The following is a 13,638-nucleotide window of genomic DNA, read 5'->3' as shown; positions in this document are numbered from 1 at the left end:
TATTGGTTGTCCCTAAGTTTCTTTCCCCCCTGTATTCAGTGTTGGGTTGGTAGCTCCTCCTTAATGTGTTCTTCTTCGCTGGTTTTCCCTTTATTTGTTTGCTGCTTGCTTTCCCTCTCCCCTTTCTGTATTATTGTCCAGCAGGAGAGGTGGGTGTCCTGTAACGTTAGCAATGAGAATCCTCGTTTTATGTCAGTTATGTCCAACATATTGTTATTGTTTGAAATCTGATATGAAAAATACAAAGACTTTGTAGATGTTGACTGTTTATTTCTGTGGAGGAATTGGCTGAGCCCCCTCTGCCTCTCATCCTCATGTAGGGGCTAATGCGGGTTTCTATTTTCTTTTCAGAAAATTGTCAGATCCGCAATAAATGGAGGTGGTCTCCAAGGGTGCAGCTGTGTCCCAACATCTTTTGACTCCTCAAACACAACGCAGAAGTGATCCGGTTACAGTTGCACGGTGGTGTAGTGGTTAGCACTCTTGACTCACAGGGGTTCAAATCCCAGCTGGATCCTCTCTGTGTGGGGTCTGCTCGTTATCTGTGTACATGTGTGGGCTTTCTCCGTGCCCTCTGGCTTCCTCCCACAGTCCAAAAACATGCTTCCCGGGTTAATTGATGATTTTTAATTGATTGTGTGGCGACCTGTCCAGGGTTCCCCCCCACCTTCATCTAGCGGGCTTGGCTCCCGTGACCCCAAAAGGGATTCAGCGGGTTAAGAAGATGAATGGTTGGATCTGTCTGGATTTCTATTGTAATAGTTCAAAGCTTGAAGCATTGGCATTCCTGAAGCCGGAGTTTGTGTACGAATGCAGAAACATGTAAGGGTGTGACTCCACGTGTGCTCAGAGTCTGAGCTTCAGTTCTGAACCACAACTGTCACATCTCCCCCATCAAACATAGGTGGACATCCCGAGCAGCAGATGTGGTCTCAACACCCCTCACCCAACCCTCCCGCCCTTAAGCTTTAGCCTCCCCCAAGGTAATAATCTTAGTGTCCAGTCTGTCCTCGAGGGTGTTGGTTAAACTGGTTATACTGGTCTCAGAAGTCACGGCTCCTCTACGAGATGCGACACCAAGCCCCCCCCCAGACCATCATTAAGACTATTAACCTCCCAGCCCCCACCCGCACTGGCAAACAGGCCGGACAACAATCCAAGGTGATCCAGCTGCTGTGGGGGGAGTTGGGGGGGGGGGGGTTAAACGAGATGAGGACAGTCAGAAAGGTCAGGTCTCCGAGCTCTGACACTCTTCTGACCCTTTCCACCCTCAGACAAAATTAATGCCAGTAATGCTATCCGGAGGGGGGTGGGGGGTGGGGGGTGTACTTCCTGTCAGGCCTCTGAATTAGCGGTCAACGTATTGATTACCTTCTCAGGGTTTCCTGCCTCTGAGCCAGTGACCCAGGAAATGCCTGAAGGACACATTTTTACTAAGGCGATGAGGTTTAGCTGGAAAAAGAATTCTGGAGGAGGAAAACAGGGGAGTCCCCACCCCCCAGGCAGAGGCAGCAAGGTTTTCTGCTTACAACTGAATTCTAAAAATAAAGTTGTATGATTGACGTCAATCCGACTGACGTGTGCTGCAAATGCCGGCGGCTGCATCTGTTGCGTCATCTCAGACAGGTATGCTGCTGATGCGCTCAGGTAGAGGGTTCAGATTTCTGTTTCAGCAGGGGGGGAGGTGTACAATCAATACATTTTAAAGCAGTTTCTTCTTTTCTAGCTCTTGATATTTTCAGAATAGTTGCAGATCTGGTGGCTCTAAAATCAAAGATTTAGCCTCAACAGCCACTGATCACAGTACTAAAGTTAATGTGATTCAGCTTTTGGTTGTAACTTTTATTTCCTCCTCAGTTACAGTTAGAAACTGTAAAAATGTATAGAAAATAATACGAGTAAAGGTTTTTTTGATCAAAACTACTAATAACAGCATAATAAGCATCCATGTGGTCTGGTTGGGATGTCTTCTGGTTCTTTCCCATCAGTTCCTTCCTGCTCTTTGACACATAAGGTTGGTACTGCCACCTGCTGGAAAGAACAGGCTCAGCACATCATTCTTTCTTTTTCTACTGTCAGCTGGTTTTACTGGGCTTTCAATCTACAACAGGAACTCAAAGAACCACTGGTTCCAACCGAGGTCTGTGGAAGATCATCTCTGAACAACACGTCCAACCTGGAGGCAGATGGACTACAGCAGCAGAAGACCACACCGGGTACCACTGCTGTGAGCTAAGAACAGGAAACTGAGGCTACAATTCACACAGACTCACCAAAACTGGACCATAGAAGATGGAAAAACGTTGTCTGGTCTGATGAGTCTCCATTTCTGCTGCCAAATTTGGATGATAGGGTCAGAATTGGGTGTCAACATCATTAAAGCATGGATCCATCCTGCCATCTATCAACAGTTCAGGCTGGTGGTGGTGATGTCATGGTGTGGGAACATGGTTCCAACGCCACAGCCTACCTAAGTATTATTGCTTACCATGTCCATCCCTTTCTGACCACAGTGGACCATCTTCTGATGCTACTTCCAGCAGGATAAGGCGCATAAAGCTGGAATCATCTCAGACTGGTTTTGTAGAACATGACAATGAGTTCTCTGGACTCAAACGGCCTCCACAGTCACCAAAACCCAATACAGAAACTTTGGGATGTGGTGGAACGGGAGATGGACATCATAGATATGCAGCCGGTGGAGGTTAACAGAGGAGGGGGAAAACATGGTGCAAAGAGAGAAAAGGTTTTTATTGCAGCGGAAAACCTTTGAGGCCTCAGATCACCAAGGCTGCAGCAATCACACTCTGTCCTGTTTATTCTCTGTTTTTAATGGTTTATCTGTCTGTCAGACACTTATCAGTGAGAGTCTGACTGTCTGTCGCAGAGCAGCGCCCCCCCCCCGTCACACACCTCCTGTTCAAACCCAATGTTCACCATGCGGCTCTTTCATCCCTGAGTTGCGGCTCTCTGTGGTTTTGTAAAAGAACTATGTTGTTCTAAGATGGCAGCGATGCACCACAGTGGTGCCTTTAACACTAGTGCTAACTAATCCTAGCACTAACAATCCTAACACTAATCCTAGACACTTTAACGTTGGGAGTTGGGAGTTGGGTCATCTAGACCCACTAGACAGTGTGTTAAAGCCTTTTTCTTCAATGATTTGTGATCTTCACTGGTGTCCATGGATTACATGAGATCTTTCCACCTTTATCCACCTTTGTCATGGTAGGGAGAACACGTCAATGGAAGGGGGGGTCATCTAAGATAACACAAGAGTTAACACCCCCGGAATGTGCAAAAGAGCAGCGTGAACACGCAGAGGGGGCGTGTCTGCGGCTGTGAACGTGGACCAGAGTCTATTATGGGATTTCTGTCCACCCCCCACAGTAAAAGGCCAGTTTTTTATTCCACCCCCGCCGCAATTTTCTTAGACTCACCTCTTATGGTTCCAGACCCCGCAACAAACTAATACAAGATAGTTGTTATCCATAAATTTCAGTTTAGTTTATTTCAAACACAAATGAAAAATCAACACACACAGTGGTTTAAAAGGAGTGGGTTGAAGATAAATCTTGTCTGCTTATTTAATTTAATACACTTTATTGGGTTTACTGGATTTTATGAAAAGTTAAAGAAAAAAATAGAAAGGAGTCTACCTCAAAGTGAATTTGTTTCCATCTTCTCACTCATCTAAACTCTGTGTTTGACAGACAGAAAAGTCTTTTCAAGGTTGTTGAAAATGGACAAAAGATCAAAGGAAACATCAGCATCCAGTTTAGAAAGAAGAAAACACTCCAAAGATAAATGAATGCAGGCGGTGTACAATATTTAAACTTGCTAGGTGCTGAATACGACCAAATTTACTGTTGGAGGAGTAACAGTTTGAGCAACATTTGGCTAATGAAGGTTTCCACTTAAAGTAGTCTTGTTAATTAGCTCATTGGTGGATTTCATCTGAGCTTCTCTGTTCTCATACACAGTCAATGCTTCAGATGCAATGAACACAATCATTTGTCTTTTTCTGTTCAGTTTTATGTGACACAAAAACCCAGGGCTCCAGACTGCGAGCAATTGGTCGCATTTTGCGACCAAAATTTGAGAGTGTGCGACTGAATTTTATATCCAGTCGCACATGTGCGACCAGTAAATTTGCCTCCCCCACCTTCCGTATTTTTTATACATCAAACGTAGAATGGGGCACGTCAATGATCAATGAAATAATCAATGAGACGCGAGCGCACACGCACGCAGGCAGACACACACACTCGCGCACATACCTGTCTGTGAGGCGGCCACTGCGTGTGAGAAGAAAGGGAAAGCCACTGTAAGTGGCTAAAATGCGTGTGTGTGTGGGGGGGGGGGGGGGCTAGAGATAATCGAGCGCCGTAAACATCTGTGGGAAGGAAACTGAGACAAATGTCACAACCTGATATGTGCGTCTGAACTATGAGTAAGTGAACTATTGATTCATTCTTCCGACCTACGGCTAGTGGACCAGTGCCAGAACTACAGCAGGGGTCTCAAACTCGCGGCCCGCGGGCTATTTGCGGTCTCCAAGATGATATTTTGCGGCCCCCGCCTTAATATGAAAGTTTAATGTTACTGCAGTGCAGGCCGCCAGTTTGTATGAATGACACTTTTTCATCGTCGTGATCACTAACCAATCACAGTGGGGTAAATGACTCTTGAGGGTTCCTTACTTTCTTTTTTAGAACGTATCTATTCGCTTGTAATTTTCTAAATACATGCAGTCCGTGCTGAACTTTTCTCTGGGTCACACAGACCCGTAGGAAGGTTTAGGTTTTGGTTACGACGGCGCATGATCAAACGGGTTACGGCAGCACACCGCTCCCGCGGGAGTCGGGTCAGCTGAGGAGAATAAATGTCCCACACCTACATGCGTGACAGCTAACGGGGCTCGAACTTTAAACACGCTCGAGCAACAACAACATTAGTTTTAGACACACTGAAAATACGTGGGGAAAATGCAACGATAGACGTGCTTGACATGAACCGGCGCCGCGCCTGGATCGTTGGGGAGACCAGGCGGGGGGGGGGGGGGGGGGGTTGAGATGAAGGTCAACCTGCAGCAAGACTGAAGGACAACAGTTGGAGTTGTCCTTAACATTCAATTTAGTTTTAATATTCTTCTCCCCCTTAGTATGATCTGTGTTATTATATATTTTATGATTATTTTAATGTTTTTTAATGTATGTAGCCTTTTTTTAATGAATTGGTATTTTAAATTATTTGAATTTCTCACTTAACTACAAAAACCATCAGGACACATGTCCCATAATGCATTGTTTTGTAGTCATCAGGGCAGCTTTCAGTCAGTTCAGTACTAAATTTTCAGCTGTGTCCGGGTAGGTTTGCCCCTTGCTCCCACCCCTTTCTTGCGATATTTTTGTGATAATTGACAGTTAATGTTGGAGCAAAAACAAAAATATATGTCACACACCAGGTGATCTGCACAGCGTTGAGTTCACCTGGGTGATCTCAAACACGGTTATTGTGCATCTTGGCTGCACCTATTTGGTGTCACCAAGATAAATTTCCATCAGTTTTCTTTACTATTTGTTCTGTCATGACAGCGTTGGTGCTGTTAGTTTATCTTGTTGTTGCATCTTCAAAAGTGCAGATTAAAATGTGACACTGAATTTGAAACAGCACATTGTAATTTCTGCATCTATTATTAAAGTATTTATTAGTAATACAGTGGAAATTAGTAGATTTGGTTAGCATGTTGATTTACGGTATGCGCCCCTAAATTTTCTGGTTGTGCCCCTAAAATTTTCAGTTAGGGGCCACTGTGCTCCTAGTGAAAAAAGTTAGTCTGGAGCCCTGAAACCAGCAGAATATATCCTTTAGTTTCCACTGATGTTCATTCATGAAGCCAACGGAAATGACCGGAATTAATTAATTCAGGGTTGTATTCAGATCAAGAAAAAAAGATCCGAAAAATGTGGCAGTTTTCACCAGAACCAGCCAGCCTTCAAAAAGAAAACACAAATGGATGCATGTTAAATGTGAACTAACTACACACGATGTCTTAATTGTGAATTCAACTATACAAGTATGTTCTACTTATGTTAATAACAAAGTAAAATACATGATATTTTGTTTCGCCCGTGGCGTCAAACTAGCCAGGACCGCCTCTGAAGACGCTACATGTTGAATGAACGAGTGAAAACTTTAAAACCAGTAAAATGATGCTGTTCACTGTCTTTCCAAAGGCTGCTGCAGCTCTCTGTTTTCCTTTCTTTGGGAAACTGATCCAAATGGCTCTTTGACGGCTAAAGGTTACAGACCCCTGGTCTGTGTTCTCCAAGTGGTGGATTCCATGAGGGAACTTAGCCTGAGAACCAGCAGGAACGTGTCAGGAGCAGGAAAGGTCGAGAACCAGAGCTCTTCTGACCGATTCCTAAGACTAGAACAGAAGCACTGAAGGACAAAAATACTCCTGTTCTGGATACAGGTTCTGACTCTGCTGCAGTTTTCTAGAAAGCTGGGCACATTGCTGTCTATGGGCAGCAGGTCTCCGTCACAGAGACGGCGCCGTTGGGAGTCAGAGAGATGTGGCAGCTCAGGCCAACCCATCCACTCTGCAGACACTCACACACACCGCCAGCAAATGTTCAATTCATCCTGATGACTGATTCAGCAAGTATGCAATTGTTCCTGGACTAAAACATGAGGAAAAACAGATAAAGGCATTAGCTGGGGAAAAAACAGTTAACAACCAAAGATATTTTAGAAACATTAAGAAATGAGGAATTTGTTCTTCCTTTGGGGAAGTCTGCTAAACATTTTGTTTGTTTTTTTCAGGGAATTTCAGAGGACTAAGAGGTTTTTGATGTGACAGGATGAAGGGGTCTGTGAATAAATATAATGGATTTTTTAATTCGGGAAGGTGAATCACATGCAATATGTACAAACAACCTTCATAATAGAGACACATTTGCCAAGAACCACATTTACAGCTTTGCATGGAGAAGAACTCCCTGCAGAGGAAGCCCCGCCCACAGCAAAAGCATCACTCTCTCACAATGTTAACATGTTCACACATCAGAGTTACACACTTCATCTGCCCCACGACTTCAAATTCTCACTATTTGTGACATGAGTATTTTATTTGGTGTGTTTTTACGTACAAAATACTTTTTTTAGTGAGGGGAACATTCCTGCTGAGAGTTGACAACATAGTTTACAGTTAATCCACAGAACTTTCTCACTCAACTTGTAGTTCTTTAGTTTCTCATCTTCCTTAATTTCTTATTCGTCGATCAAATTCAGGGCAGCAAAACAGATTGTTTCCATGGAGAAAAAAGCTGCATTTTCCACAGACTTTCAACCTCTGGTTTGTTTAAAATAAGCCAAACATTCAATAAACTGCTACCAAAGTTAATTAATACACTTGTTAAGCTTGTAAACAGTTTAGTAATATGGACTTTGAAGACTTTAGATGTTAATGAATCTTATTAATACTATCAGGTATTTGCAAGACATCTATAATGCTAAAAAATATCTTTCTAGCATCTTACACATTAATAATACTTCTTGATTTGTTAACAAAGTTTGTTAATAAATCTTATTAAGCTCATTAACACTCACAAATGTGCTAACTAAGTAATTTAATAAATCTTATTAGACTTCTTGTACTAATAATGTCTTACTAACACCCTAAAAATTCATTTATAATGCTTGTTAATGCGTTAACAAAGCTTGTAAAGGAATCTTATTATAAAGTGTTACCGATCTTTTTTTCTGAGATCTCTGAACCCTTTGTGCAAATTTATGAGGTGAAGACTTTAAATAAGCCTCCTTCTGCGCTGAATTAAATTTGAATACATTTTTTTTAATCTTCATCAACACCAGTTGAATTACAGGTAAAATAAATCAAAAATAACGTTTTAAGAAATCCAAAGACAGGTGGATGTTTCCGTCATATTTACTCAGAAAAGTTCCTCACTAAATAACTTCTGGGACACAAATATGAAAAAAAACAACACAATAGCTCAAACGGAACATGAGAATTACTTAGCTAACTTAAAAAATATCGGTATCCACGGTGACCACGTGATATTTCGATATAGAATTGAATACACTAGAATCTGTTCGTTCTATGCTGTTCTATTCTGTAACAGTTTGGAGTGAATTTGTTTTCTGACAAACTACTGGTTGCCACGGTGACCGCATTTTATATTGGTTTAAGGAATCGGTTATCGGTTAACTTTATTTTGTGCTGAGACTTTGCTAAAGACGGCACAAAAAGCGACTTGAGAGATTTATTCCCTAAGTTTCTGAAGGAAGTGATTCAGACCTGAAAGGTGAGTTTAGAGCTTTTTTCTGTCTGTAGTTTCTTCTTTTTTTTTTAACTTTCTGGGCATTCAGCTCAGATAATGTTAGATATATTTTATCGTTACTTTTGATAATATTACACATTAACTTCATGATCTTAATTTGACATATCTGGTCGCACATTAATCAGTTCAAGAGCTTTTCTTGATCGATTTGTGCTAAACCTTTTTAAAGGACTTGGCTGAAGAGAAGAAGGTAACGTTTGCGTTTCTATGTGGATGAAAACAGTTGTTAAAATTCAGAAACGTTTGCTAATTCTGTACTTTTCTTCTCTTCTACATGCCAATCTTTCCAGATGTGTCCAGTTCTTCCTCATCTTCAGGACCACAGCTACTGCAGGAGGCCGCGGTGGAAGGTAAACAGACATCTGCTGTTGAGAAAAGGGCAGAAATGATGCTGAATGTTACTAATCAAGCCCCAGAATCTCTGTGCTATTGGCTGGATCTCACTGTGGGTTAGTGCATGTTAGATCTTCAGGAAGACCAGCTGTGTTTGAGTAACTTTAGGTTCAAAATTTCCAAGATGATTGTCTCATTTCTCAGCACATTTATGTAAAAACGTTCCTGCGTCTCGATTGGAAGCAGCTCTGACATTTGACCTTTTCTAGTTCATTGAACCTGCCGTTTGTTTCTCTGCAGTCTGCGTTTCACTCGTGACAAAGTCCCATTATCTGTCTGAAATTTGTTCCCTTGTTGACCCACAGTGATCCGATTGTTTAGATGAGATTCCCAAACCCTCTGACTTCCAGATCTGTCTGTGGTTTTTCTCTGAGATCCCATCTTTGTGTTGGTTTGTCTTCCAGAGACGGCGGAAGCAGCAGGACGGCAGCTCAGGAAGGGAAGACCAACCTCCAGAGAGACGGCCGCGTCCGAGTGCCGCTGCTCCAGAGCCAGATGTGAGCAATCCAGATGTTTGTGGAAGAGTTCTTTGATTTCACACACACCTCCACCTGCTGCAGGTGAAGGATGTTCTGACTCCTCCTCCTCTGTCTGTCAAAGGCTCCGCCTCCGGTCCTCCAGGAGCCCGAGGAGAACGTTCAGCCCGCCGCTCCCCAACCTCCGCTGTTGTCCGACTCCGCTGTACAGGTCATTCAGGAGTCGATTATGGGATGGCTGACTGACTCTCCATACAACTCGGAGATGTAACACACATGCACACACCCACACCCACCTACACACACACATCATAAACATGCCTACAAGCACACCCACACACACACACACACACACACACAAAATCACTTTTTACATTTGACTTTATTTTCTTAAATAACTTCTGTTTTTCCAAGTCTATTAAGAGAATGAAGACGACGTTTTTTGTTTTTTTTTACTTTTAGTCTATTAGGTTTTTCTTAAAAAAATGGGAATAAAAAAACAACATATCTTTTACCTATTTCATTTTCCTCTGAGAAATAAGATTTTTTTTTATTTTTTAAGTTTTCCTTATTTATTTCCATTTTATTTTTAATTACTTTTGAAGTTTTTAGTTTGTAGATTGCCTTTTATTCTCAAAAAAGTAAGTAGTTTTTTCCTCTAGGTTATGTGAACTTTTCTTTTTCAAACTAATTATTCTCCATATTTTCCTGTTGAGTAGCAGAAACACAAACTCATTTAAAAAAAACAGTAAGTTCCCTTCTCTGTAACCTTAAGAAAACTTGTGCAAAATAACAAACAAAAAGAACAAAAATGACAAATTATTTTTCATACTAAAAGTTCTTCAGGATTAAGGTGAGGCAAACTTGAATAATTTACATAGATGAATAACAGAAAAAGTTTTGGTTTTGTCTTTTTTATCATGCAGCATTATCATCAGAATTATTGTTGTTCATGCAGGAACTTAGAAATGAATGTGTTTAATAACTTGGAACATTTTCAGAATAAACTCTTGTTTTTTCCTTTTTGCATTCAAATGACTAACGTGAACCTTTTGAACTATTTGTTGTTGTTCATATTTACTATTTGGAATGAGACTAACCAAGTAATAGTAAGTAGAAACACCATTTCTTTCAACCTTTTCATTGCAAACGTGTAGCTTTTATTTTGAAATGGTTTTGCTGTTATTGTGTTCATAATCATTAAGGAGATATTTTGTGATTTGTTCTCTTTTTGTCCTCTGTGTTGGTGAAGTGAACACCAACACTGCAGAAATGACTCCATCTTGGAAATATGCTGTAAGTACGGCAGCCTTTATTTTGAAATCCCAACAGACTCAAATACGCAGGAAGTTCCATGTTTCTAATGAATGAGAGTTTTGTCTCAGTTCCCAAAGGCTTCATCAATCAATCAAAGACCCTGGATCCCAGTCATGGTGAGCTCCAGGCTGTAGCACCGCCGTTCTATTTCTGCTTAAAGATTGTAAAACATTTAAAGAAGCAGAGACGACTTTTCCAATTCTACCTTGTTCTCCATTTCCACAGGTCTGAGCCTCCAGCAGAACCGAGCAGACCAGCTGGAGTCTGTTTGTGTGCAGAGGAGCAGTGTTCTAGCTCCTCTTGACAGCATCCTGTATCATCATCCTCCTTCATCCTTCACGCCATCCTTCAGCTGTTCAAGTTCAAACGGATCCAAAGGAAAGTAGCAATAAAAACGCATTTTCAGCCATATAAACACATAAGAAAATGCATTTTTCTGTTTTCTGCTTCAGGTTAGTGTTGGAAAGTGAGAGTGAAGCAGGTTTGAACTCAAACCAGGAGATCTTCCATCACTGGAGGCTGAGTTTGGTGACAAACTTTTATCTGAACTTTGACCACAAACCCGTCTCAGTTCCAGATGCTTCATATGCAAAGTAGAGAACTTTGGTTTCTGACCAACAAAGTCCTGAACCTGTGCGTTTGTCACAAAGCTTTCCTTCCAGCTCAACAGATGGCGAGTTCCTCTCGTTCATGGTTCTCAGCGGCTCCAGACCTTCCTCAGCCCTCGGTCTGGCTCCACATGCTCCAACACAACAAACCTGGACAACCGTGTCAGCAGCACAAACCCAATGTCTCTGTGAATGAATCAAATCGTTACAGAGGCACGTTTCTGTTTCCTGGAGGAGAGGCGGATCCTCTACCGTGACTTCACAAGACGAGGAGAGGAGATGCTGAGATGTTTGGGACCACTCCAGAGGAAACAGAAACCCAAACCCGGATGGGCTGCCTCATTCCGGATCTTCTGCAGCTTCAGCGATGACCAGAAATGAGGCAACTTTTACAGGTAAGAACCAACATTCTTCTGTCAAACGCGACACCAAGACTCGGTCCTCTTTACAGGAAACGAAAGTTTAAAACAAATGTTGATGTTTTCCAGGAGGCAAAACATCTGCACCTTTTGGAGTTCCTTAAACCACCACTAGGGGGTCGTTTGCAGCTGCCAATGGCAGAAGTTCCTCATGAGGACACGTCCTTCAGAGAACACAGACTGTGGACGTCCCGTCCAATCCCCACGGCCTCCCCTCAAAGAGTGAGAACCGACCCCACGCAGCTCCATGATGACCCCTTCAGCGCCTCAGAGCCGCTCCTCTGCATGTCAAAGCAGGAGGCAGACATTGTTCTATCAACAGTTCTGCAGAACCCTGCTGGCTCAGAGGATCCACCACGCTGTTTATCAGCTGATCCTCCAGTTTTCGGTTCTGTCTCTGAAAAGCTGTGAAAATACAGTTTCATGTCAAGTTTTTATTTTTCAACCTTCTGTCCAGCAGTCAGAAAAAACAGTGTTTGAACTGGAATAAGTTTAAAATTGACTTTCCCCCCGAAAAGTGTGTTTGTGTAACTTTTCTTGTCCGTTTTAGTTTAGTTGAAACTGTATCGTTGTGTTTCTGCTGTCAGCTTTCAGTGCAGCTTCATCTTCTGCTCTGATCCTTTATTTAAAACTTAATGATGGAACAAATATGTTTAAAACTGTAAAAAAAAGAACATGTAAAACCTGTATTGTAGTTAATTAGTTGATGTTTAATGTGATCTTGTTGTCAATATAACGTGTTTTCCCACTTTTATCGATATTAGGTGTTTTTTTTGTTTTGCTTCAACTGTGATCAGTGTTTGCAAATTTTAAGAGCAGCTATTCCAACAGGTATTTTATTTTGAAATCCAGCTTTTTACAGATTGGAGCAGGGGTGTCAAACTCATTTTCACTGAGGGCCACATCAGCATAGTGTCTGTCCTCAAAGGACCAGATATCACTTATACATGTAACTAAATGTAATGAAAAATAAAGGTAGCTACTCCTTAATGTTAAATAACTCATTATTTATTTATTATAACTTTTTAAATTACAGTTGCATGGAAAACATATGTTTGCTTGTTACTTTAGCATAAATCCTTTTACATTTGATTCTGTCAGGTTAGGTTATATGAACAGTGTTTAAGTCCTAAAGTATAAATTGCCCAATCTGATATTTCAAGTCCATTTCCCCCTAGATATGAATAAATACACACCAATTTTTATTTTCTATTTTAAGAAATTAAAAACTCCTGCGCCCCCACATAAAATGACACGGCGGGCCACATTTGGCCCGCGGGCCTCGAGTTTGACACGTGGACTAGAAGCTTCCTGACTAAAAATGACATGAAGTCGCGACACAACATATGAACACAAAGTGATGAGATCAAACTAGCTTAGTGGGTCAAAGTGTCGCCTAAACAGCAGGTCCACGATTCAAATGTGTTATTTTGACATTAATTTAACATTTAATAATAATTACTATGAATTAGCAGATACATCATTATCTTCATTCACTTCAGCCATTTTTTGTAATACACTACAGTAAAAAGATGCTATTATTAAAAATTAAAATATTTAGACTTTATATTTTATAGCTTACATTCGAAACAGTTTTTTTCAAAACATAATAAAAAAATTCATGTTCAAAAGTGTCTTAAATAAAAAGTTTATCATTTGCATTTTGGGCGAGTATCTGCCTGGTTGCAAACTTGGTTCATGAAACGCATCCGTTGACCCAAAGTGTTCTTGTTCCGCTGAATAGATGAAGACAGTCTGGACCCGAACATCTGCCAATTCCTGACCTTTTTTATTGTAAAATCTGCAAATGTCAAACCAAGAAAGAAAAAAAAACTCGGTGACATGCATTTCCCTTTTCACACACACGGGGGCGCTGTGTCCCGTTGAGCAGATAACGGGAAACCTGTGGCTCTTCTAACTCCTTTTAGCTGTTGAACTACAATGTGTGCGTGTCGGTTCTCTGGAGGGCCGAGGAAGTGAACCACATACTTATAAATGATTCCTTTTTAGAAGAAAATCTGAGTTATTGATCAGGTTTTGAAGTCCAGCTCGGAGG

The 13,638-nt window shown here is 41.4% G+C and overlaps 1 protein-coding gene across 8 annotated transcripts; it reads left to right on the top strand.

Moving 5' to 3' along the window:
- The first annotated feature begins 8,221 nt into the window (after positions 1 to 8,221).
- Positions 8,222 to 12,340, top strand: LOC110014199. 8 transcript variants are annotated; one of them, XR_002289330.2, is made up of 9 exons: positions 8,222 to 8,333; positions 8,660 to 8,719; positions 9,167 to 9,259; positions 9,363 to 10,534; positions 10,624 to 10,671; positions 10,781 to 11,148; positions 11,218 to 11,282; positions 11,375 to 11,558; positions 11,652 to 12,340. XR_002289330.2 is itself a non-coding variant. In XM_023961148.1 (9 exons), exons 2-8 carry the CDS (start codon positions 8,660 to 8,662, stop codon positions 11,010 to 11,012), a joined length of 546 nt encoding a protein of 181 aa, XP_023816916.1. In that variant the 5' UTR covers positions 8,222 to 8,333; the 3' UTR covers positions 11,013 to 11,558; positions 11,652 to 12,340. The 8 variants fall into 8 exon arrangements, 6 of the variants coding, with proteins under 6 accessions (XP_023816916.1, XP_023816914.1, XP_023816915.1 ...); XM_023961148.1 differs by having other exon boundaries at positions 9,363 to 9,505; positions 10,491 to 10,534; positions 10,781 to 10,933; positions 11,008 to 11,558; XM_023961146.1 differs by having other exon boundaries at positions 9,363 to 9,505; positions 10,491 to 10,534; positions 11,218 to 11,558.
- The last annotated feature ends 1,298 nt before the right edge of the window (positions 12,341 to 13,638 follow it).

The sequence above is a fragment of the Oryzias latipes genome, chromosome 12, assembly GCF_002234675.1.
Source record: "Oryzias latipes chromosome 12, ASM223467v1".
NCBI lineage: Eukaryota > Metazoa > Chordata > Actinopteri > Beloniformes > Adrianichthyidae > Oryzias > Oryzias latipes.
This window is presented reverse-complemented; position numbering and strand designations above follow the sequence as displayed.